The 27153-nt window shown below is 35.5% G+C and overlaps 4 protein-coding genes across 4 annotated transcripts; 1 reads left to right on the top strand and 3 right to left on the bottom strand.

Moving 5' to 3' along the window:
• Positions 1-344: 344 nt before the first annotated feature.
• LOC112026955 (nicotinamidase 1) lies at positions 345-3371 on the bottom strand. Its single transcript, XM_024059624.2, has 5 exons — positions 3146-3371; positions 2532-2715; positions 1310-1443; positions 994-1179; positions 345-645 (listed from the first exon to the last, which is right to left on the bottom strand). Exons 1-5 carry the CDS (start codon positions 3281-3283, stop codon positions 553-555), a joined length of 735 nt encoding a protein of 244 aa, XP_023915392.1. The 5' UTR covers positions 3284-3371; the 3' UTR covers positions 345-552.
• Positions 3372-7510: 4139 nt separating this feature from the next.
• Positions 7511-10911, top strand: LOC112026954 (fructose-1,6-bisphosphatase, chloroplastic). Its single transcript, XM_024059623.2, has 3 exons — positions 7511-8078; positions 9405-9801; positions 10121-10911. Exons 1-3 carry the CDS (start codon positions 7650-7652, stop codon positions 10519-10521), a joined length of 1227 nt encoding a protein of 408 aa, XP_023915391.1. The 5' UTR covers positions 7511-7649; the 3' UTR covers positions 10522-10911.
• A 5090-nt stretch (positions 10912-16001) lies between these two features.
• Positions 16002-17589, bottom strand: LOC112023576 (UDP-glycosyltransferase 91C1). The gene is made up of 3 exons (XM_024056189.1): positions 17505-17589; positions 16422-17059; positions 16002-16262 (listed from the first exon to the last, which is right to left on the bottom strand). Exons 1-3 carry the CDS (start codon positions 17587-17589, stop codon positions 16002-16004), a joined length of 984 nt encoding a protein of 327 aa, XP_023911957.1.
• Positions 17590-21591: 4002 nt separating this feature from the next.
• LOC112023577 (anthocyanidin-3-O-glucoside rhamnosyltransferase) lies at positions 21592-22787 on the bottom strand. Its single transcript, XM_024056190.1, has 2 exons — positions 22365-22787; positions 21592-21963 (listed from the first exon to the last, which is right to left on the bottom strand). The coding sequence occupies exons 1-2, from the start codon at positions 22785-22787 to the stop codon at positions 21592-21594; spliced, it is 795 nt and encodes a 264-aa protein (XP_023911958.1).
• Between the last annotated feature and the right edge of the window lie 4366 nt (positions 22788-27153).

Genomic DNA, 27153 nt, shown 5'->3' on the forward strand with positions numbered 1-27153 from the left:
AAGAAATAGAGAGAGTGTTGACCTTTTTTTTTGTTGTTGTTGTGGATAGAACTTGGAAGGAGTATGTAAGAGAGGTGGAAAGGAAGTTTAAGATATTTATATGAAAAATAAAATAGAAAAGGAATGGTTGAAGGAGATGAAAGGTTGAACAAGGTAAAACGGTAGAATTTAAAAAGATATAAATATAAAAATTTATGAATGTATAAAGTGTATGAAATGGAAAATTTAAGAAGATAATGATTGGAGAAGATGAAATGTTAAATTAAGAAGACATCGGTAAAAGGAGATGGAAAGTTGCACATTTTTTTTTTTTTTTTTTAAATTTTAAAATGATGTCAATGACATGACGCAATAGGAACTTTGCAAAATTTATTACAAGGTTTCCATTATTATATATAGTATAATTTTTTTTTCATATCTCCAACACAACTTTCTTTTTGTCAAGCTCCATTCCTATACCTACACAACTTTATTCAGAAGAGTAGATACAAATCCTTTAAAAGTTCTCCATTAACACAAGTTTTATATTAGTAATGTTGCATCCTAGCTAGCTCATAGCTTCTTTGGTGCATCAAATGACACTTCACTTGCTATTTTTGCTCCCCTTTGTTTAGCCATGTATAGGCCGACATGATGCATAAACTCCTGCAAGTAACACAAGAATACCTTTGAGAGTGGCTTCTATTCATTCATTCACTCATTTTTTGTATCAAACATAGTGAGGCTAGCACATATACAATTAAATATAGCTAGTTTTCTGACTCATGTCCATAGCATGGCGATTTGGCAAATATAGACGTTACAAATTTGGCAGAAAAATTGTGACGTTTAGGTCTTCTTTTTCCTTGGTAAAGTTCCCATGAATTCCATTTACAAACAGGTTTTAGATTCATAACAAGTCCTTTTTAAAGTACCGAAGTTTGTATATTCCAAATTCCCTGTTTGATCGATGAGAAGGCAGTGTATGAGGAAGGTTAATGTAATCCTATTTACCTGGGGATGAGCTAAAGCTCCTTTGGTGTTTTTGGCAACTTGGATAGGAACATCAAATGTAGCGCATCCACGGGAATACACCACTACATCCTTAAGAGGGGTGAGAAAACCAAGGTTTCTTGCAGATAATGCAGAGCAAACGAAGTCCAGAACACAGATATCTGTGCATATCCCTACAACCAATATCTTCACCAAAAAGAAACCATGCTTATTAAAAACAAAAAATTAGGACGATAAAATGCACTAACAACTCATAATTAACCAAGGAAAATAACATAAGGCCGGACAAGCTCCAGCAAATCTTTAAAATACTTACGGCTTTGATCTGATTCTTCTTCACCCAATCCACAAAAACATTTGAACCATCATCCTCGGTTGAACCTAAGTATCCATCAAAGCATTCTTTGCGCCTGATTGTTACATTAGGCTCATTCTCTAACCATCTCAGAGCTGCACTTTAGTGGAAGAAACTAACATGAGAGAGAGAAGTTGGGAGGGTTTGAAGCTGGGTATATTAAATACTTAAACACAGAACAGTCACACAAGTACACATCTCATATATGGTTAGGCCTATGATCTAATCTATGAGTAAAATACTGCCAGAAAATCTGCCAACATGGAGATGATTATACAATCTAAAGATTGCTTGGGGGCAAAGGAAGAATTTTTCTTCTTAATCTATGCTATGGCAAAGCATGTATAGACAATACAAACAGAGAATTCAAGACGTCATAACAATAAAATTAGTTTATTGTGAAAGCTAACTTGCCACCATAACCTTAAGCTTTAAGCTAAATCAGCACTACAACTTCTAATTCTTAATTAAACAGTCTTCGCTTCTTCAAAACTCCATTAAGTGTGATCCTAAATCCAAATTGTAGACGCAGTTCATGTTCAATCAAAAGATGAAATAACAACAAACACTCATCATATACAATATTTTCCCCAAAATTAGGCAGGGAAATAGCCAGGTTTTGCTCATTAAACCATAGCATATGCCATATGTTGCAAATTTTGCAGAGGGCTAATGCCAAAAGCTTATTTCATGTTTATTGTTTATTCTTGACTCCAAGTTTAACAATCCTACACCTTGTTTCTGGTTGGAGACACCTGAAGTCCGCTTCTGCGTTTCCCTCTTTTAGTAACTTAAAAAAAAAAAAAACTGAAACATATTATACCACTATTAATGTTGCGTCAGGTTTTGCATCATACTCTAGATTTTGGATTATCAATACATGTACCTCTTTGGAGTAACAGGAAATTTTGAATTACCTTTTCTAACAAGCATAGTCTGATTTCAGTGATAAATTATATACATATCATTCATCGTTGTTAAAAAAATTGCTCCTCTATGCAAACCCAAATATACAGAGAAACAGACAACTGCTTTGGACACCATAAATAACATAGTAATCATTCAACTGCAAAGATTAATTTTTCATGTTTGTGTGTGTGTAACCATGTACTTGGATATGAACAAATAGGCATGGAAAGACACTGTACAAAGGCATTAGACAAGAGAAAACAGGATTATATACCAGGAACCAAATTTGCCTCATCGGTGCCAGCAATACAATGAGGAGGATATGGTTCCTCAGGCTTATCAGGATGATGAGAATCAAGAAATCCAATAATAGGCCTTTTCTTTTCACAGAACAATCTGGCCAGCCTTTCTGATTCCTTGATCATTTCTGAAATCTGACTATTGGCCTCTCTTGGTGCCTGAAAACACACATGTTTCTCAATTAGTAAAATTCCAATTCTACGGCTCTTGTTAAATACAATCTTGCCAAAAGTCAAACCCAAGACAAGTTCTAACCAGCATCCATGATAAACCTAAAGGTGATATAGATCCCTTCGGATTTAAAAAAAAAATACAAAATCCATGACTTTACAACAACAATTACAACAACAAATTTTTTGTCTAAAGATTTTGAAGGTATTGATCTTCAACAGACTAGTTAATATTGGTTACATGTATTATTTTGCCTTATTTTTCTTTATTCGAAATTATACTTTATGTTACTTCCTTCCTTAATTGATATGACCTTAGCGAAAAAGCTTGAGCAAAATGAGAAGAAAAAAAAATTATCTCATCCAACTCAAAACAAAAAGATGTACAACAAAAGAAAGCCATTTAAAGCTAGCTTACCAGATTTCCAGCACCAACTGTGCAGAAACCATTACTGATGTCCACAAGTACAAGACCAGTCACATCTTGGGGTAAAACCACCGATTCCTGCTCAAGAGGAATCTCACTCTTCAAAAGCTCAACTGTTGGAGATACCATTTTAAGTTCTAGTTACTTAATTCACTTCACAGAGGTATAAATCAACCAAGACAGACAGAGATAAATTGCATTACACAATGGGTGAGCGACACTAACACCACTGTACAATAGACATGGCAAAAATGGGTTACAATTGTCTGCCCCGACTTGAAAAATACCTAATCTGGAGCAAAAACGAATTGACCCATGACCCAATCCATATTTTTTGAGGGCCAACCTGACCCAACTTGAATCCAAACTATTTTTTAAAACTTTTTTTGGGTTAAAAAAAATAAAATTAAGACAATATTAGTTTAATTATTTGTTGTGAGTTTTAAGGAAACTTTAAGGAAATAATTGAGACATTTACATAACTGTATGCAAATTAATTGAAAGATGAATAGTTGAACATTCTATAATTAGTAAAAAATTTTAGATATCAAATAGCAAAGTACGTGTCAAGATAATCTAGTTACAGTAGAGTTAAAAACATAAATTTAAAATTGTAGACAAGTATAAAAAACATTCACAAGTGTGAAAATAGTGAAGCCAAAGTATTAAATTAACATAAATTATGAATGCTTAGACTGAATTTGTAACAATTTATGTCCAAATTAACAGTTTTTCAAAATAAATTATGATATTTCCTAGAGTGTATGTTGCTTAACAATGATATGATATTTATAAAAAAGACCATATATAAATAAGTAAACAATCAAACTTTAATGTTTATCTCAAATTGAAAAAGAATGCCAACCACAAATTATAAAATTAATTTTCAAGATTGTAAATTTCTTATATATTTTTATTATTTGTCAAATGAGTTATCCATTAAGTCATTTGTAAATTTGTTTTATATTTTGAGATGTTGATATTGTGTAGAAATAAAACCTGTGTTTTTGTTTTATTTATCTTTGTGTTATTTTGTTTTAAATAGCAATGTTAGGATTTGTATAATTTTAAAATTATTGAATAAGTATTAATAAGTTTAACTGAGTTCATTCTTGATATAAGTAATGAATTCAAAGTAATGCATTCTACATCAAGTAATTTGTTGCATGACTTTCCAAATAGCAAATACATGATTTTTTCCTTTATAAAAAAAATTTCATGTGAAAAATACGGGTCAACCTGACCCAACCCACAACCCGATTGACCCGAATCCGTTTAGTCCGCTTAAAATGACCCATTTTGACCTACAACTCATTTGACATGTAACCCAATTGACTCGATCCGACCATTTTGTCATGTCTTTCTATTTTGTCATGTCTTTCTACATACGCATATTTATTTAGAAAGTGGGGTTGCATTATCTCGACCCTCATTTTATTTTCTACTCACTAAAATCCAAATTTGAAAAACTTAATTGATTTTCTTTGTCATTTTGGTAGAAAAGTCCAAAGAACATATAGAAATGTGCACATGCGTCCAAGTAAATCTTCATCATCACCATGTGAATTCAACTTAACACTCTACTTTGGTTGGATGAGAATAACGTCAGCCATCAAAGATCAAAAACTGTAAACTTTAGTGTTTTCATAAGTAGATAAGAGGCAAAAAAGTATATATGTCCATCCAAATTAACAGTCCAAAACTTGGCTGGTTAAAGCCTGGTTTATCCACCCACTCTAATTATTAACCAGTAAAAACCAGGTTTACCATGGATATTCTTACCCAATATGCTTTTCTGAGTTGGGTTTCATCAGCATGATTGAGTCAAAACCTAGACTGTCTTCCTTGTCCAAATCCAAGCTTGCGGGCCGGGATTCTTCGCCACACTCTGGTGGTTGAAGATATACCCTAGGAGGCTGCTTTCACTGTGTGGTGCTTCAACCTTATTCAAGTGTCTACTGCTACTGTGAACTGTCCAAGGCCTCTCACTCTCAAACAAGGGAGCATGCTTTTGCAGCTCCATATATAACTACGCACGTAGAATTCCAAGCACACACCCTGTTTCATATGGAAATTAAGTTGCTTCCTATCTATTTATATTGATATTCTCCAAATGCACTTAGAGAAGAATTTTATAAAATCTTATGAATCTTCTAATTTATTGGAATAAAATTTTATTACTTAATGAGTGTATTTAAAAATTAAGAAATTAGAGTATTATAATTGTTACAATTATAATAATGCCAAAGGATGATGGTGGTATGGTATGGTATGGTATGGTCATGTTGCTGGTGGCCGCAATGGAGAGCAGTGACAACAACGACAGAGGTGGTGACTTTGACATGATAATTATGGTAGTGTTGATGACAGTGGGTGATGGCATGATGGTAATGGTGATGACAACAATGAAAAAATGACAATGCTGATATCACTTTTAAAATCACAATTTTTTTTTTTTTTTTGGGTAGGTAAATGAAAATAGGGGTTTGCTAGGTAACGCTAGCCCCCGAGTAGGGCATTAAGGTTAAAGCGCTTGGGCCAACCTGTATGAATGCCCACCAACAAACTCCTATTGGCAACATGCCTCGAATGTAGGTGGGTTAGACGAAGTATTTGAGCCTTATCAGCTGAGCTAAGCCCCTGTTGGCTTTAAAATCACATGTTGCCTTCTAGAATTTGAACTTGAGATTTGGATGCTTGAAAGTAATCTGCAAAATTTAGTAGTGTTGGCATTTAGGCCCAAGCCCATTCTTGGACCCATTGTACAATCATTATACTATGATGACTATCTATTGTATTGACTTCTACGACAATGCTACACATATATTATACAAACATTAGAATTTTTTTTTTATAGGAAATATGTAACTTTCATCAAGAAGAAGAGAAATTCAATACATCTTAAGCCCATAAGGGCTCAATCATACTAGAATTTTCCTCTATCCAAGTTACAAAATTAGCAACACCCTTGATATATTGAATCAATACATATGCTGGTTTGTTCGCTAACATAGCACACTACTTTACTACTAGGTCAATTAGCCTCTATATATAAGCTCTCTCTACAGTCCTTATCAATTATTTAGTAATATATATCCAGCTTAATATTCTTGATTTCAATCATTTTATTCAAAAGGGAATCGGGCTTTTGTAGGCTGGATGTTTTCTACTGAGTTCAAAGGTCTGCGGGCCCAATTTATTCTAAGGTGCCCAGGTCATTCTGCAGAAGACCCCTTTGGGCTTTATTCTCTTCTCTTGGTGTTTGGGTCATGACAAACCCCAAGTTTTATTCTCCTTGGAAGATCCCCTTTACAGTGGTTATCCTTTTTATTTTTTTTTATTTTGTTCCTCATTCAAGGGATGGTATCCGGTGGCTCATCCTTTTTATTCTGTTGTAAGTTACTCTTATTTACACTTTATTTTGGACTAAGTGTGGGCTTGGGTTTACTTATTCTCTTTCTTCTTTGGGCATTTGGGTTTGGCCCATTGAATCTTCTTGCTCCCACCTCGACTATGGGCCTTGTTTTGTTCGGCTAGAGTTCATGAAAAAACGGGTATCAACACTGTTATTTTTATGAATAAAAAAATTTCATACGAACTTCGAGTCTTCGAGGTATTATATAGAACATCAAGCAGTGTTATTGTAAAAGATTGAGGTGCTTAAAATTTTCACTAGAAGAGGTTAAATACTTAAATATAATGGTGAAAAACTCAAAAACCTTGAGATCATCTTAGAGCATGTGCAATGAAAAGTCTTCTAAAAGAGGACGATACATAAAACAATAGGAGTTCAAAGTTTGTGATTACTTCATGAAAAACGAAAAACCTTATTTGGTAACTTTTATATAACTTTTTTTTTATAGATAATTACAATATACTGATGCTGCTAATTTCGCAATTTAAATCATTTTTCTCTTAGACCTCCAAATACTTTATGTATAAAGAAGTGCCAAAATGACCTCACCCTATTTTGTTGAAGTTCCTAAAAAACAAGTATGTTATTTTTTAAAAATAGATGTTGCTATTATTACAATCTTTTTAAAAAAAAATAACTTCAAGCTTTTTTTATTACACCCAAGGTATAGAAATTAAAGTGACAATTTGAAATTATAAAATAAAGAAATAATTTTAAAATTTTATTTCTCGTATGTTATTATATGTTACTGTTAGCATTTCAATTTTTTTTTTTTGAAAAATTTATAGAATTTTAACTTATAACATCTATTTTAAATAACGGTACTTTTTATTATTAGATCAACTTCATATTTTTTATTCAACTATAAAATTTGTTATCCGTTGAACTAATTATAATCACGTTTCCATTTAATTTCAATATATATTTTTTTCATTGTTTTTCTTATGCCCAAAATCACTTTGCTGTCATCTTATCCCTTTCCTTTGGTTTCCAATCCGAGTCCAAACTCAGCACCGAGCACTGCATCTCAAATGACACAGCTCCTAAAATTCCAACCTTGGAACCACTCTCTACCATAATATGCAAACACCCACAATACCTCTCAACCCATCTTCAACCTACCCTCCAAAATCCCACCATACACAGTTGAAGTTGCTTCCAAAACTTCATCTCCTTCCTCAAAGCTTATTCTGTAGACCACCAAAAATGGCTTCTATTGGTGGGTTTGGTTTTGGTGCGAGGTCACAAGTATTGGGTGTTGGTGCTTCTTCTCCTTCAAGTGGGGTTGATACTAATGGGTTGTGTACTTTGACAGAGTATGTAGGTAAGGAAGGAATGAATGTGGGAGATGATATGGTGGTCTTGCTTCATCATATTCAGTATGCTTGCAAGAGAATTGCAGCTTTGGTAGCCTCTCCTTTCAATTCCAGCCTTGGGAAACAGAACACTGTTGCTGGCACTGGTACTGGGTCTGGCAGGGATGCTCCAAAACCACTTGATATTGTCTCAGTAAGTTTTACTCTCAATGAATTGAATGCCAATGATATTATTGTTGAATTTTGGATTTTTTTTTTTGTTGTTGTTGCATACTTTATTTATATGGTCTAATGTGCCTTGTTTGGTAGTCTTATAAGGGCTTTGATTTTATTTTAAATGTGGGATTTCATTTGGGAAGGAAAATATTGGATTTTAGTGTGTGTTAAAATAGAAAAAAAGAAAATAAGATGTTGTAGAGAGAGGAAGAGACTGGAAATAAGAGAATTAATGTGGTTCGGACTAACAGGTTACATCTTGCTTTTTGGAAAAGGCATTAAGGGATGGTGGGAGTTGTTTTCAGGTGGATGGTGGGAGATGGTAGTTGGATTTGCCTTTTGGTGCCATGAAGTGTTGTGTGGAGAGGCTGCTATGAAGGATTTGTTTGGTGATGTATTTCTCATAATAAAGGATAAAGATGCATCTATAGCTTGGTATTTGGGCACATTGGAATCCTAGGTTTGTGTGATCTTTCCAAGATTTAGAGGTAGAATTGCTTAGTTCAATTTTTAATTTATTATAACCAAATCAGCCTTTGGGTGGTGGATAGGACATTTGTTGGAGGCTTACCAAAAACGCTAAGTTTGATGGTCATGCTTAAGTAAGGTTTTGGCAGGGACTAATGGCGTCTTTGGATGTGTGGACTGTGGAAGTTCCATTGAGAGTTGCTCTTTTGCATTTGGACATCTGCTTCAGGAAAAATCTCAACGGCTGGAAATCTTATCAGGAGAGAAAGTTATTGTTTGCAATTTTTTTTTTTTGGGCGGGGGGGGGGGGGGGGGGGGGGGGTAGGGGGAGCAGCTGTTCTTTTTTTTTTTTTTATAGGGTACGTAACCATGGCAAGAGGCCTATGGTGGTGATTGTTTTCTCTTCTTTGGAGTCTGATGGATAATGCCTACGATGGTTGTTGAGGTACTTGGTTCAGAAAGGGAGGTTTGGCCAACATAGAAGCAATAAGATTTGCAACACTGTCCAGACTTGCCTTATCCGGACAATCTAGGATAAGAGGACTAACCAGACCTGTGGTATTGAGCTTTTCTGGAAGAAGCTTAGGTTTATTTCTGAGGTTTTATGATTGGATGACTGCTATAGGCCATCTCCTCTCTCTCTCTCTCTCTCTTTTGATTTTTTAAAGCTTAGACTGTTTACTTCTAGGAAATTTACTGTTTTGTTAAGTTGTTCGACCCTTTTCTTTCAATAAATTTTTTTTTCTAGGGAAACTATGTTTTCTCTGCCACAAATAATGGTAAGTAAGGAACAAACAATCATGACATCCAATATTTCTTCTTGTTAAATGTGCAGAATGAAATCATCTTGTCGTCTCTTCGCAGTTCTGGAAAAGTTGCAGTCATGGCTTCAGAAGAAGATGATGCTCCAATCTGGTTAACTGATGATGGACCATTTGTAGTGGTAACGGATCCCCTTGATGGTTCTCGAAATATTGATGCATCAATTCCAACTGGAACAATTTTTGGAATTTATAATCGCCTTGTGGAAGTAGATCATCTACCCAAGGAGGAGAAGGCTTTGCTGAATTCACTCCAAGCTGGAGCTAGGCTTGTAGCTGCTGGCTATGTTCTCTATTCATCAGCTACAATTCTCTGCACCAGCTTTGGTTCGGGGACACATGCATTTACACTGGATCATTCAACAGGAGATTTCATTCTCACACATCCAAGCATTAAAATTCCTCCTCGAGGTAATTATGAAGAAAGTCATGTGTACTGTATGCTAATAATGCATAAATGCTATTTTTACCAAATCTATTTATGCACCATAACTCATTTTGCCTATAATAGAAATCATAAGAATGATCCAAATGGATTTGTATGTGTGTGGTAAACTTTTTTAATACATACAATTGTCTGTTGGTTTCTACTCTTGTCTTGGAAATTTTTTTTGTCAGTCTCAATCACCTAGGGCTTGGCCTTGGAATAAACACTGACTGAAACNAAAAATACTACGAATGTCAATAAGCTGCTTTTGATTCTATTAAAGAAAAATCTCTATCATGTCAGGACAAATCTATTCAGTAAATGATGCACGATATTTTGACTGGCCGGAAGGGTTAAGGCAATATATTGACACTGTGAGACAAGGAAAAGGCAGATACCCCAAGAAGTATTCGGCCCGTTATATTTGTTCTCTGGTAGCTGATCTCCATCGGACTCTAATGTATGGAGGGGTGGCAATGAATCCAAGGGACCATCTTCGTCTGGTTTATGAGGCAAACCCTCTAAGTTTTCTTGTAGAGCAAGCTGGGGGCAGAGGATCTGATGGTAAAAGTAGGATTCTTTCAATTCAACCAGTTAAGCTGCATCAAAGACTTCCACTGTTTCTTGGAAGTTTGGAGGACATGGAAGAGTTGGAGAGTTACGGGGATGTACAACAGAGAGTAAATCCTGGTTATGACGTTTGATGCTACAGTAATCCCAAAATTTCATTGGTTATGTGTAAATCAACCTGGGTTTGCTTTGTGTCACTAAAACTCTCTGTCTATCAAGAATTCAGACCTCTCATCACAAGTATGTATAATCTAGCCACTCCAACTATCAAGAATTGTAAATTCTTGACTGTTGTTTGTTTCTGATATTCATCATACCCATCTTCTCAGGAAATTAAAGTAACTTGAAAAGTTTAGATGTGAAAAACTAGAAGCCTAGAAGAGGTCTTTCTTCCTCTTTCCATGGTCAAAAAATGTATTGTGTAAATTTTTAAGTTCACTCATGTAAAGGTTGTATACTCTTTATGATCTGTGTAATTTGTTTTCTGTAATAAAAAGTATTCTAGTTTGACATGTATTTGCAAAGTTCTGTCCAGTATCAAACAAGAGCTTGTACAAATGATATTGAAATTCTTAAAACTTAAAAGAGATTATTGCCATCTCTAGAGATTATGATGAGCAATATGGTGTAATAATCTTTGGTTGGCTAAGTCAGCTTATAATTCATAACACTGTCATAGTAATAATGATTAAGATGTCATGAGGGATACATGCATTAGAAGAGAACAATGGTAAAGTGATTATTACTCTTCTTAATTATGTGAATACTTTCTCAGCAAAGAGTTTTGAGAAAATGGGAGTTGACACTATTTGATGCGTTAAGAATTCACAATTAACAAATAAAATTGTAGCATGCCTGAATTACCTTTTCCTCTAGAAAATCAAATGCATTAATTTCACTCCAAGGCCAATAGAATAACTTATCTTTAGTAAAAGCTTTTACATGAAGATATAGATGAAAATATTACAGCGCAGATGACACAACATTTTATACTCCTTGAGGTGGTTGTTTCACTGCAAAATGTCACACTACGCCTTGATTCACTATGAGATCACCAAAACCAACAGAAACACCAAACAGCTGAGACAAGAGGTTTCGCTAAGGCATAGAATCCATCACATTGGTAAAAATGAATACAATCATCAGGTCAAGGACAGCATAATCAGCTGACTGTGCAACGATGTGGATTCCAATTGTTACAACAATATCTGGCTTTGCACCGCAGCATTTCCTTTTACAATCAGCAAAGAGAGCAAGAAAGAAGAAAGCAACAAAGACTGAAAACCTGAGCTTGGCCACATTTGACTTGAGGTACCTTTTTTTGAGAAGCGACTTGAGGTACCTATCTAGTTAGAAAGAAAGTTAGAGGCTTGAAGGGAAAGTAAAAAAAAAAAAAAGTGTGCTGTGACTTGTGATATTGTTTTATTTTGTCAGCTTAATCCAGTTGGTTTTAAGGTCCTTAATTTTTATTTTGTATTTAAAGTAGGGGTGTGCATCAAACCCACCAACCTGACGAAACTGACCGAACCCAATGCCTCGGGTTGATTTTCATGGGTTGGAATTTTATCTTGAACCTTCAGTTGGATCGGGTTTGGGTTAATAGTTTTTTCAACTCATCTAACTCAACTCAATCTACTATGTATATAAATTTATTTTTATAATCCTTTTTTTGATTTTTTAGTTTAATTGATTTTCGAATTTTGAGAATTAATTTTGTTGAATTTGGAAATTTGGATATATTATATGAATTGTAATAATTTATTGAAAAAAGTGTTTACATAAATTATCAACGTCTAATTTTTTACAAGGCATAAAAACATGTATGCATTATGCACAACTCACCAACACTTATGATGGGCTGAGAATTTCTCAACTTGACAAGGTCAAATTGGGTTGAAAAAACCCTCCAACCCAACTCGTGCACTTCTAGTTTAAAGTGTGTTTTACCACTTTGAAGGCCGTATCTTTTGATCTCGTCAATTTGAGATCTCGATAATTTTTTAAAGTTTCTTTTACTGCATTGAAGGCCATAGTTTATAAGTGATAATAAGGATATTATAAATTTTATTGTTTAAGCCATACAAACTAATGTATCAAGTTTTAAACCAAAAACAAAAAAATGTAATTATATATATATATATATATTTGAGTTTAAGTTACACCTAATATAACTCTAAATATTGTTACACTACCCAATAATTTGTTATAAAATTCATTTTTGAAAAATCCCATCTTTGAATGACATGTTTTATATATTCTTAACATTTATGCCAATTTTCATATCAATTAAATGTTATTTACCATTCGATCCGTAAACTCATCTTTTATGTTTTATCTTAAATTATAAAAGCTTGAATTTAAACAATTAATTGATGATATAACTATTAATTTTTGATTACCTTTAAATTTTGTAAGTATGGAGAATATAAGAATATAATGTAATCTAATAGTAGATTTGTCAAAATTTGCATCAAATTAAAAAATATTGAGTGGTACTACCGCAAACTTTTGGTGCGATGGTAACTCCACAATAATAAGTGCTTGTGGGGTGTGGAGGGCAAGAGTTACGGTTCAAGTCCAAGGAAGGGAGTTTTATACATATATATACTTAGATTATGTTAGAGTAGAATTTCTATCTTGTATTAAAAAAAAATATATATTGAGTGGTATAACATTATTTAAAGTTATGCAAAGTGTAACTTGAACCTCTCTTTCTCTCTTTCTCTCTTTCTCTCTCTCTAGAGTGACATTGATATTTTGTCATTAATTTGTAAAGATTTGTTTATATAATACAATTTGTAGTAATTTAAAATTTTCCAAAAAAAAAAAAAAATCTTTTTCCCTCGGTTTTCTATAGTGGTCAAATTTATTTTACAATAAAATAATTGAAGAGGAGAAATTTGAGATGACGGATTATGTATGAACGGACATAGTGTGGACGAATCAAATGGCCACGTGTCATCCAACATATCTTTATGTGGTCTCTAAGAAACCCTAAGTATAAAATATTTGCGACACACGGTTAGCCCAAGTTTGTAGGGTTCCAACGCAAATAGAATTCTAACACAAGGAGAATTTCGGAATATGTGGGTATTAATGAAGATCTTTCCTATAAGGAAAAGACTTGTTGTGCAAGTAGGGGAGTTCGATTTTACACTACTATAAAAACCCATAGGCCCTCAAAAAACAGGTATGCATAATTCACCCCAGCTCTGGCACTCTAGAGTGGTAAAAAGTTTTTTTTTTTACTTAACTTTTGGAGGGTTTTTGGCCGGTACTACACTGGTACCCTTTTAGGGTTTTCTATTTTTGATTGTGCAAATGTTGTTTTGAGTGTGTGAAGACTGTGTAGCTCATTGGTGATTTTCTCTGCATCATCAATAATCATTATTTTCTTATATCATCTTTTTGTTTTGCTCCAATTTTATTGATTGCCCCCAAAAAAATATATGACGTTGTTGGTTATAAAATGTTTAATTTAATTTAATTAATTAATTAATTAATTAATTAATATTTTTATATAGAAATGAGAAATAGAGTAATGAAGAAAAGATGCGTCTTTTCACTGCTTTTGACACCGTTTCATTGAAGCAACACAATTTGCTAGCTAGCCTTTTACTATTTCCTAATTACTGTATTTCCTTTTTTAATTTATGAACTAGTGTATTTCCTTAACAATCTTAAGTGTCAACTGTTCTTTAATTTTAAACCGTCCTTTTCTTTAATTTTTTCTGTCTATAAATCAAACTAGAAAATATTTTACTAAGCTCATTTTCTTTTATTCCCTCTTCAATCTCCCCCTTCCCAATTTCTACATCATAGACACCCTTAGATCCTAACCTAAACCATTTTTGTTAATTACTTGAATGGTTTAATTAGAATTTCAAAGTGTGAAACTATTTATATTTGTTCGAGTCACGTTAGTGATAGAGTTCAGGAATTAACGGACCATGCTTTCTTTTACTTTCCCAAGGGTCAAGTTTCATTAAAGAAATTTTCAAAAAAAAAAAAATTCATTAAATAATTTTTCGTATGTCCAAGGTTAGGCACTTGGTTGATTCATAGCCTTAATATTTTATAGAGATTGAAAGCATAAAATGATGTAATGCTCAGTATAAATAACTTGCCTATTGCAATATTCATCTGCAATAAGTGAGATTAAACATGATTACGTCTCTCTTAAATCTGTTTATTTGGTTTTCATCTTCTTCATATTCATCATTGGCGCAAATACAGGTATTTTCGTATCTTTTACCATGATATAAACTAGGGTTTGGTTAACGGATGCCCTTAAATAATTTGTTAATAGAATATTTTAAGAAATTTTTGATACAGTTTTTATGAAATATATAAAAAACTGTCAAAATTTTGTGTTTTATTTTGTTTTCTATAAAACGTTTGTTAAAATATTGTCCAAACCAATGCAGTAAAGGAAATCTATTATATACTGTCATTTGATTAAAGAAAATTGGGCAAAGATGGTATTAGTGTGAGCGGGTTTAATTGTTTGACATTTACATATTCTTTAATGCATATTTTGTTACTCTTTCTTTCCTTCTATTTTGACAGACTTGAAGAACTGCAAGATATTTGATCGAAATTGCTTCATATTTCCCAAGCAATGCAATGGCATATATCGTGAACATAAAAGCAAAACATGGTCAGGAATATGCATCGAGTCTTCTCATTGTAACAATCAATGTAAAAAAAGGGAGGGGGCACTTTGTGGAAAATGTCATCTTTCTTCTCTCGAATGTCGTTGCTATGTGTATCATTAGAATGCTGCCAATTGTACTTTTTCATGCTTGTGAATTATATGCATGAAGAGAAATTTTAATGACCAATTAGTTACTGTCACCTCATATCACCAAATCCCTTTAATTATTAATATAATAAATTTCTGATAAAAAATGAACTGTTAATTGGATACATGTTGTCATATTTTTTGTCCTATGATTGATTTTAATTGGTCTTTAAATATTAAAAATAATACTTCATCAATTTCTATGGTGACATTATTATCGGACTAAATTTTAAGTTGTAATTATATACAAGAATTTTCAACAAGAATGATGATAAGGTAGTCTTACCTAGCTAAATGAGTGAGATAATCATCTTGACTTTTGCATTGAGTGTAAAGAATGAGTTACTTGACACTAAAATTAAGAAAAATAAAATGGACATTTGGGGTAAAGTTAGACTACAATTAGAAGTAAATTTGGATTCGATTTGAATTTTAATCATGCTTTTAATTGTTCAACAAGAGATTCAGTGATGAGCCAACAGAATATTCAAGTAAAGAACCCTATAATTTGTAGGCTGTATCCATGAAAAACCTTATAAATTGCCAACTTTAGGCCATCATAACTTCACTAGGATTGGCTATAACTGTTTGATGATACATACTAGAATGTTTTCTTGAGTAGTGATGATGCGGGCTAAGTCCTATGTGTTCAACAATATAATTGGTAGATTACCTATTTGGGCAATTGGTTTATCTAATCCAAAACTTAAATATATCAAAGATAGTATAATGTAAACCTATAATTACCCAAAGATATAATGCCAGACATGCATGAGAATGCTTATGGAATATGCAAATAGGAATTGGTCTTTATAGCTTCTCAGCATCTTTTATAGGCATTTGATGACCCTTTTGCTGGTAAATGCCCATATAGTGAATAAAATCATTTATGTAGTTCTCATGAAGGTTCTGGTTGCCAAAAATGGTTTTCATCTGAGCTGCTTTCAGTCTTAGTGGCTCTTCCTCTTTATCTACCATCACTAGCCTCATGGATTTGGCAACCACATCTTGGTTGAATGAGCCATCTTTGTTCCTCTGAATCTCAAAGCCAATACCTTTCTCCACTAATAACTAAGCATTCAGGCCCTGGTCAGACACCATGGGCATGAGAATTTGAGCATGTCCAAAACCAAGTGACTCATTGATAGAGCCCCATCAAAAGTGGAAAAGACAACCTCCAATAGCAGGGTGAGCCAGATTTTCAAGTTGTGGTGACCAACCAAGACAAACCATGCCCCGGTTAGAGATTCTAGCCAGAAACCCATCAGGCAATAGTTCTGAGCTACCTACTCCTTCTGGCTTTCTCAGAATCCATATAAAAGGAAGCTCAGACAACTCAACCCCATAGGCCAATTCACGGACTTGTTCAATAGGCATCTTGTACTCATTCCCAAATCCTACAAAAACCACTGACTTTGGTCCTTGTTTGTCTAGCCAGTGGAAAGTACTACACCAATTCGGGTCAATGTGACTATCACTGTTCTTTACAGGACTTCGGGGGAGTAATCCAACAGGTAAAATTGGCTTTTGGTAGAGTTCTTCATGGCATCCTAGAAATGCTCCTTCAAACTCCATACAACTTCTTACTGCTACATAGTCGCATCCCTCCAGAGTTGCAGCCCAGCTTTGGCCACTTGACATGCCAGAAATGTCAGGAAACTTCAACTTTCGCAACATTTGTGCCGCCTGGTCAGGCCTCTGTGAGACCATAGAAGGGAAAGGCAACCATTTTGGTGGTACCACAAAATCTTCAATTTTGGTACGTTTTTGGAGGAATTTTAGTTCATCAGGTTGCCCTAAGAAGCAAAGTGTAGAAGCAGAATAAGCACTAAAAAAGACAGAAGGCACACCAAATTTAGCAGCAGTTTCTGGTGAAGAAACAAGCAAGTTTCACAAAACTGATCACACTGATCTTTGATTCAAACACAGCACAGTAAAAGAATTGTATGAAAGAAACAGAGAAGAGAAGAGAGAACGAAGAGAGAAATAGAGAGAGAGAATTGAAGAGAACTCTTGAGAGAAAAGAACTAATTCTGGTTATTTACTCAATGAAACAATATTATACATCCACCTCCTATATATAAGCATTAACAGAAAATAGATAGAATTAAGATATTTCTAACAGCACTAACTAACTTCTAACAGACTTTCCCGCCACAGCAGCTGGAGCTTGATTCTGTTTGGATCTTCAATTGACTCGTGCTACACCAGAACTACACGTGTCATAGCTAACTCTCCTCCATACAGAAACGACACAGTTTTGGTTAAATATCTTGCACGTGCGTGGACTCATCACGTGGGAACTTGTTTAACTGTCTTCCTTCTTTGGACTGCAAGTGTGCTCTGTTTCTCCATCTTTATCATCCCTTCTCAAACGAATGGGAGAGGCACGAGGCATGAGTTTGTCATGAAAGAAGAGAAATAAAGGACCAGGTAAGGGTTTAGTAAATATGTCAGCAAGATTATCCTTACCAGAAATAAAGGAAATGGTTAGATCCTTGCGAAGAACTCATTCTCTGACAAAATGAAAATCAACTTCAACATGTTTGGTCCTAGCATGAAAAACTGGATTTGAAGCAAGTGCAATGGCAGACACATTGTCACACCATAGAACTGGAACATGATGGAGAAACAGAAGCAAATCACAAAATAATTGCCTAAGCCATGAGAGTTCAGCAGCAGTGGTGGCAAGTGCTCGATATTCTGCCTCTGTGGAAGATCTGGAAACTGTAGTTTGTTTCTTGGAAGACCAAGAAATAGGATTAGGACCTAGAAACACCATAAATCCAGTAGTTGATTTTCTATCAAAGGGATCACCAGCCCAATCAGCATCTGTGAAGGCAGTGAAAGTAAGAGGCCCTCGAGAAAAATAAATCCCATGAGAAAGTGTACCCCTCACATAGCGTAGAACTCTCTTGGCAGCCTCCAGATGAGTAGTGGTAGGAAATTGCATGAACTGACATAATTGATGAACACTGAAGGCCAAATCAGGTCTAGTAAAGGTGAGGTATTGAAGAGCACCAACCATGCTTCGATATGTAGAAGGATCAGATAGGCGAAAACCAGAATCAGAGGTAAGTCTAGCAGCAGGACAACATGGTGTTTTAGTAGGCTTAGAATTATGCATGTTAAACCGATGAAGAACATCAGATGCATACTTGGTTTGTGACAGGGTTAGACCATACTTGGTAGGAGAAATTTGAATGCCCAGAAAGTAACTGAGAGGGCCAAGATCCTTGAGATCAAAAGTAGCACTGAGAGCTGAGATAAGATTGGCAATCTGAGAGGGAGCATTGCCAGTGATGATGATATCATCAACATACAAAAGTAGATAGAGAATGATAGAGCCTGAGTGATAAACAAAGAGTGATGAGTCTGCCAAGGAAGCCACAAAACCAAGATGAAGTAACTGAGAAGTGAACCTCTCAAACCATGCCCTTGGAGCCTGCTTCAATTCATAAAGGGACTTGAGCAATTTGCAAACATAAAGAGGTCTAGACTGATCAATATAACCCTGTGGCTGCTGCATATAAACTTCCTCCTTGAGATAGCCATGGAGAAATGCATTGGAAACATCCAATTGCCTAATGGACCAGTTTAAACTAACTGCAATTGCCAAGACCAACCTGAAAGTAGCTGGTTTAACAACTGGACTAAAGGTCTCAGTGAAATCAATTCCAGGTTGCTGATGAAATCCTTTGGCAACCAGCCTAGCTTTATACCGAGCAATGGAACCATCACTGTTAAGTTTTAATTTATAGACCCATTTGCACCTTACCAGATTAAAATGGGGAGAAGGAGGAACAAGCACCCAAGTTTGCTGCTTCTGCAATGCATCAAACTCAGCATCCATAGCCTTGCACCAATTTGGATAGGAAGAGGCTAGTTTGAAAGTGGAAGGTTCTGTGAAGTTGTAGTCAATGGTAGCTTTATAGCAGAGTTTAGGCTTGGATATACCATTCTTGGACCTAGTTTGCATAGGATGAAGGTTAATAGGAACATTGGGTATGGAAGGTGGTGAACTAGAAGGAGCAGAAGCAACCAGTGAAGGAGAGTGAGCTGGAGGAGTATTATGATATGAGGAAGTATGGGAAGGATTTGGGGAGTGATCACTGTGAAAAGAGTGATCAAGGGAGGAAGGGATAGAGAATGTGGCAGAAGGGACAGAATTTGGAGGAGGCCCTAGAATAGAAGTTTGATTAAGAGAATGCAAAAACAGGAAATTGGATAACCAAATTGTAGAAGATTTAGAAGTGACAGGTGACTGTGGAGTAGGAATGAGTGTAGGAAAAGGGAATTTTGACTCATTAAACAAAACATGTCTAGAAAGGTACATAGAGTTTGCAATTGGATCAAAGCATAAGTAGCCCTTTGAAACAGAAGAGTAACCTAAGAAAATACATTCCTTGGTTCTGGGTTCAAGCTTGTGTAAGGTGTAAGGTCTTAGAAGAGGATAACAAGCACACCCAAAAATTTTGAGTTGTTTTAAATCAGGTTTAGAGTGATATAACAGAAAGTAGGGTGAGTGGAATTGAAGAGTGGCAGTAGGTAGTAAATTGATGAGGAAAATAGCAATTTGGGCTGCATAAGACTAGTATTGAAATGGAAGAGAGGCTTTAGACAGCAAGGTAATTGAGGTTTCTATGATATGTCTATGTTTTCTTTCCACTAGACCATTTTGCTGTGGAGTATATGGACATGAGAGTTGATGAATAATACCATGGAGAGATAAGTAAGTTTCAAATTCTTTAGAAACATACTCACCACCCCCATCTGATCTCAGAATTTTAAGTTTAGAGGAAAACTGAGTTTCAGCCATGGATTTGAATTTAACAAAGACAGAAAAGACCTTAGATTTATTCTGGAGAAAGTAAATCCAAGTAAAGCGAGTGTAATGATCAACAAATAGCACATAATATCTGAATTTATTGATAGAAGAAACAGGAGCAGGGCCCCATACATCAGAGTGTACCAATTCTAGTGGTGAATGTGCATCAAATTGAGAATTAGGAAAGGGAAGTCTATGAATTTTACCACTAAGACAGTGTGTACAAGAGACAACACCATTACATTTATTCAAAGAACTCTTAAGCATAGGGAAAAGAGTGTGCAAGACTTGAGCATGTGGATGTCCAAGCCTATTGTGCCATAATTCCCAAGATGAAGAAGTGGAAGCAACATGGTTGCAGATTGAAGAAGGGGAAACAACATGGTTGCAGACTCTAGAAGGTAATGACAAAGTAGGAGCTTTACTAGGGTAGATAGGGTATACACCCTGTTCACTCTTGCCCTGGTAAAGCACCTTCCCCGTGCCCAAGGCCTGAACAGATAAAAAATTCTCATCAAAATAGCAGTAACAATGGTTATCATGGCAGAGTTTGTGAACAGAAGCTAGATTTGAAGCAATTGAAGGAACCCTAAGGACATTGTTGAGATGTAAAGATGAGTTTTGAGTGGGAAATTGAACTTTACCTGTGTGAGTGATAGGAAGGTTTTGGCCATTACCAACAGTTAGGTGGTCCTGTCCAGTATAAGGCTTTGGGAAAGACAGTGCATTGAGGCTGGATGTGACATGATCCGTAGCAGCATTGTCAGCTAACCATGGTTGCTCTTGAGTGATTGCAGCATTTGAAGCTGTTGCCATAGCTGCTAATTTTGTGGGAGGATGCTTCCCTTGGTATGCATAGTCCATGCGATGATAGCAGTCAATGGCTGTATGGCCATTCTTTCCACATATCTGACATGAAGGTTTATCATTCTTCAAGCCTTGAAACTGTGAAGATGAGGTAAACTGATTGGCCTGATTTTGATTTGAAGAGTATGGTGAGTATTGCTGTTGTGGAAAGGCATTGAAACCTCTACCACCACCATTACCTCTTCCTCTATTGTTATTCCTTCCTCTACCTCTATTATTGTAATGATTATAACCACCATTGCCACCAAATCTAGGTGTAGCATTCACAGCCATAGCAAAGGTTTCTTTAACATCATTTGAGTCATTCAAAGATTCTTCTTCTAAACCAAGCAAAGTGGTGAGTTCATCAAAACTCACTGGTGTACTCCTTGTACGTATGGCAGATCTGAATGCATTGTAATCTTTGGGAAGGCCTTTGATGGCTATGTGGAGCAACTCTTCATCATCAAGAAGTACTCCAACTGCCATCAACTTATCCCTCACAACTTTGATCTTCTGAAGATACACATCAACAGAATCACAGCCTTTCCTAATATTGTGAAGTTCTCCTTTCAGATTCATAATGTGTGATCTTGAGATTGAAGAAAAACGGTTTTCAAGAACCTTCCAAACCTCTATTGCTGAGTGACATCCCACAGTGAGAGCAAGAATTGTAGGTGTCAATGTAGAACTGACAAAAGTAAGAAGTGCTTTCTCTTTTGACTTCTAGATTGAATAATCTGGATTGATGATTCTAGTGACAGATCCTGAAAGATCCTTGAGGAACTTCTTTGGAATTGATTGAGTTTCATCGAGTAACTCTAATAAAGAGTAAGTATCAAGCACCATTGAGATTTGATATTTCCATACTATATAGTTGGAACTATCAAGCTTCACTGTCATCATGTTTGACATGTTTGACAGTAACAGAAGAGGTTGATTGATCATATTGATTGAGGAAGTGGAAGTAGATGCCATGGACGCCATTGTTGGAGATGATGATGGCATTGTTGTAGAAGCCATTTGTTCAGTAGAAGCCATCTGTGGCTCTGATACCACGAAGAAACAAGCAAGTTTCACAAAATTGATCACACTGATCTTTGATTCAAACACAGCACAGTAAAAGAATTGTATGAAAGAAATAGAGAAGAGAAGAGAGAACGAAGAGAGAAATAGAGAGAGAGAATTGAAGAGAACTCTTGAGAGAAAAGAACTAATTCTGGTTATTTACTCAATGAAACAATATTATACATCCACCTCCTATATATAAGCATTAACAGAAAATAGATAGAATTAAGATATTTCTAACAGCACTAACTAACTTCTAACAGACTTTCCCGCCACAGCAGCTGGAGCTTGATTCTGTTTGGATCTTCAATTGACTCGTGCTATACCAAAACTACACGTGTCATAGCTAACTCTCCTCCATACAGAAACGACATAGTTTTGGTTAAATATCTTGCACGTGCGTGGACTCATCATGTGGGAACTTGTTTAACTGTCTTCCTTCTTTGGACTGCAAGTGTGCTCTGTTTCTCCATCTTTATAGTTTCTGGGACCCAACATTGGATGAAATCAAAGAGAATTAAGTCTGGGGGATCCTTATGCACTAGCTTTTCAAATGGTGCCTGTAACACATCACAAGCCTTCTTCAGATACTGAATTTTCCCTTGTTGCAAGTCAATGCTGGCCTCACAATTTTCTAGAAGACCATGAACTGATGGCAGTGGAAGCTGCACAAACTTTATGTTGCCTGCTAAATTTGGAGGTATAGAAGGCAACCTCTGAATATTTCTTGGGGTGGAAATGAAGGAAATTCTAATACCCTTTTTTGCCAACTTTTTGGACAACTCAAGAAATGGTATCATATGGCCAAATGCCAGCCATGGGAACACCATAATGTAGCACTGTTTAGAAGCCATGATTTCTACTAGCCAGAGAACAAAATAATGAATCAATAGCCTCATTCTGATTTCTTTAGTAGTCGTTTTGTTTGGTAAATTGCTGACACATTATTTGCATGAAAGTTAGTTTGGCATTATATTAATAGGGCAAAATGTAAAAAGATCCCTCAAAGTTTAGGACAGTTCCAATTCCAAACTAACATTTGTGCTATTAATTTTTAGTTTAGGTCAGTTGCAAACTAACCCTTGTGCTATGAATTTTTTAAAATTGACCCCAAGGTTTACAATTGTTCAAAATCAAATGGACTCCATCTCAATTTCGTTAACTATAATAGATAGAAATTGGTTTATGTGTGCACAAATTATTTTAAAAATAATTTGTTAAAGTAAAGTGGTTTGATGCACATCATTTGACTGTTAGTTATAGTTAACAAAATCAAGAATGGATCAATTTATAAAATTCTTAAATCTTAGGTTCAACAAGACAGCAATACAACATTGATAGTTAGGGAGGTCTTTCTGCATTTTGGCCATTATATAATAAGAAATATTATGTCTACAACATTTTCACAACAAATCATAAGTGGTAATTTGTTATTGGTTGTTATATATGGGTGGGCAAAAAAGTAATTTAATTTGGAGATTCAAATTATAACTAATAACAATTTATCACTTATGATTTGTTGTGAAAATGTTGTAGATGTAGTATTTCTCTTATATTATACAAAATATGTCGTCATTACATTTTTTTTGGGTCTCCCTTGGGTTCAGGATCTTTTTTAGTATTGGCTCAAGCACTAGGCCAATTAGACATCTGCCTAAGACCTCCAAATTTTAATCAATAGGGATATATTTTTACTTGTGAGGGTATTAATTAAACCCCAAATATTAGTAGTCAATAAATAAAATCTATTTTTTATAATAAAAAAACCAAAAAAAAAGAACAATGTTATGAATACTACAAATTTTACTGTATGGCATTTTCCAATTGATGTGTTATCAATCATAAAAAAAATAATTCAACACTCATTTATTATGTTTTTTAAAACTATAAATTAATTGTTCCGTCAATTTCTAAAGATCATGTAGTAAAATTGCTAGTATCTTTAGCATATTTCCAAAAACAAATTTATTGGATGTGCTACAAAACTGTTCATTTTCTCTATAGAGTGTTGAAAAATCTCTCTCTCTTAACGAAGCAAAACTGATACGAAAAGAAAAAAAAAAAAATTAAATACCAAACCTTTTTTGTGTACTAATTGATGTGAAATTTAGTCAATCTCTCCGTTTTATAAAAAAGAAATAGTAGCCGAACTTGAATATAAAACTTCATTAAATTTTGTATCTTAAAAAAAGTAAGAAATATTAGATAGGCACAGAAGTCATGGTTGCACTAAGTAGATATCATATTTAAATGCTAAGTGATTGTACCAAATTGCAGCAATTTTTTTTTATAGAAACAACAACTTAATTAATTGTTGTAATCAACTTCTTTATACTACTTTATCAGTTTTTAAGACAGTCATTGATAGTTTTGGGAAAATTAGTAGGTTGGATTGTAGATGACTAAATTTCTAATTCGAAATAAATCAAACAAGTAAAATAGTTGCACAAATGCGAATTTGTATTGATGATTGTGGTATAATTATCTGTGATTACAAAAGAGTTATCCTCTGATTCGATCTCCTTGCAAGATTTATTGATTTGGATTTGTGGTAATGTGATTGTGACTTGAACACAAAATATCCTTCAATTTGGTTGAGGGATGGATTGAAGATTGCTAAAACGGAATTACAATGAATCTCTGGCTATGAGCTTGTTAGAAATCCTTTGTTCTTCACGTTCTTCGTGTTCTTCGTGTGTTCTTTGTGTTCTTGGATTTGTGGTAGAAGTTCTTCAGGGCTTTAGAGGCTTGAATCCGTAGAGCTTCACTAATTTGTGATTTGTTGATGTTTTCGGACACTTTAGGCTTGATTCTCGCAAACTCTTGGATCTAGGCGGATGATTTGGATGATTTCTCTTCGAATGTTCTTCGTATTCGAAGTTGAAGTTCTTGAAGTTCTTGGAGGCTTTAGAGCTTGGTTCCAGCAAAGCTTCTGGACTTCTGAGTGCTTCAAATGGTTTTGGTGTCCTCTAAATGTCTCAGGAAGGCTTCTAATTATAGGAGTTTTGAGGTGGATGGGCGACACGTGGCGGAGTCTGATTGGTAACACATGTCACAGTCTGATTGGTCTGCTTATGTCATCGCTTACACGTGCTAGCTTGATTGTGTCATCGCTTACACGTGCTGACTTGATTGTGTCATCGCTTACACGTGCGAGGTTGCTTATGTCATTGCTTGCACGAGCTGATGCATGATTGGTTCTTGCATGACATTTGGCGAATTTCTATTGGCTTCTGAATAGTAATAGTAAAACCTAGCAGTAGCATGTGGCGCTTTGTAATTGGCTGCATTTTGTGGACTTGGTAGTGTGACGTGTTAGCTTGTGATAGGTCGAAAATTTTCCTTCTCTACAAATGCCCCCTCGAGACTCGTACACACACACAGTTTCAGAGTGTGGTGTGAGAATGAGTTTCGAAAACAGACTTTTACTCTTGGCTCTTCAAATGAAGTAATTGAAGGTGGCGGAGCTTTTAGCAGGATGAGATAATTTTCGAGGAGTAGACCCACCCATATGAAAGGTTTTAATGAGGCTGAAAAGAGGTTTGCAAGTATTTGAATGTACTTACATGACCGAGCTTTCTCAGCAGAGGTTAAGTTGAAGTAACTTCAGAAGAGTGTTTCTGGATCGTTGGCGGCGATCACATGGTGTAGAAGATGGGGAAGACGCGAGGATGGTGGTTGGGTACAACATGCAGAGTCATGGGGCTAGCCTCGTGTTTTTTAAGAACCGCCAGTGAAGTTATATCAGAAGAGTATACTTCGGATTACGGCGAGGCCATGTGGGAAAGTGGTTGAGTGCGCTTGCGTCATCATTTTACTCAGGTTAAGTTGAGGTAATTTCAGAAGCTTATGGATTCTGGAGATGATGGTGTTGGTGGTGAAGAAGACGGGGATGAAACAAAGCGAATGGGTGAAACATACGCCACCATGGTACTGGTCCTGTATGTCGGGGACCCTCTAGTGTAGGTGTTTCTAGGAGATACACCTTTGAAAATGGGATGACTGTATTTTTGCATGGGGTCTGACAGTAGGTCATTGAATGTGCGTGTGTAATGGGACCATACTGACAGACGTTAAGTTGAAGTAATTTCAGAAAAGTTCATTCTGAAATACTTCAAGTTGAATTTAAGTTGGAGTAATTCCAGAAAGTGTGTTTTGAGGTACCAGCAACGATGACCTCTGGATCCCACGCCGATGGGAACATGAAATATGGCTTTGGCAACCATTTACCAGCCCCAAAGGCTGAACTCTGATGAGCTGGTGCCCTGGAGGTCGTTTCAAGTGTTGGATGAAAGACAATTTGAAGGATACCCCAACATTTTTTACCATCTTCACTTACTGCTACTTGTTGGAAAGACACAGAAAAATGAAAGATGGAGCTAACTTGTGATTCTGGTCCTAAAAACCAGCCAAGTTGCTGTTTGTTCCGAACCACTGCTTCTGTTGGAAGGCCAAACAATTGGAAAGAGACTACGAGAGACCTGAGATTAGGAACTGGTGTCTCTGCTGGACTTGGATTTCCTAGCCAACCAAATCTACGGAAACATGGAAGGTCGATGCAGGCCTTGTTATGAATAACTTTATGGACAAAGGTGGTTGTTAGGTGAAGAAACAAAATTTGTTTGGATCTCAAAACTACAATGATGCTGTGAAGAAGGCTTTTACCGAACCATGAGAGGGTTGATTTCAAACTGATTATGAAGCGATATTGGTTGCTAAGTGTTGAGAATGATGAAGCCATAATGAGAAATGGTTGTGGGAAGGAGGACTTGAAAATTTGAAAGAAGCAAATCTTCATTTATGACTTAGTGTGTTTTTCTGGATGAGTTCTTGATGAATCCAGCCCTTCTATTTATAGCGAAGAGACGAAGAATGGTGGATGGATAGTTGAGAATGACGGATGTGAATTTTTGGTGAGACCGGTGGATGAGAATGGTAGGTTGGAGATCGGTAGGGAACGAAAATGGTAGGTGAGAGAGATGAAGAATGGTAGGTGGGAATGTTCGGCACCGAAAGGGGAATGGAAGGTTGGAATGTTTGGCACCGAAAGGGAAATGGTAGGTTGGACGGGTGACCCGATGTAATTTCAAATTTAAGACACACTTGTGAGAGTTCATCTGTACTTTGAAAGAGAAACCTTGATGAAGTATGGAGAATAACCTCGAGGGGATCCAAACTAAATGGATGAATCTCAAATCTTGATCTTAGGAGCTTAAGTTT

Source organism: Quercus suber, unplaced genomic scaffold, assembly GCF_002906115.3.
Source record: "Quercus suber isolate HL8 unplaced genomic scaffold, Cork oak 2.0 scaffold_366, whole genome shotgun sequence".
In the NCBI taxonomy this organism is placed as follows: Eukaryota; Viridiplantae; Streptophyta; class Magnoliopsida; order Fagales; family Fagaceae; genus Quercus; species Quercus suber.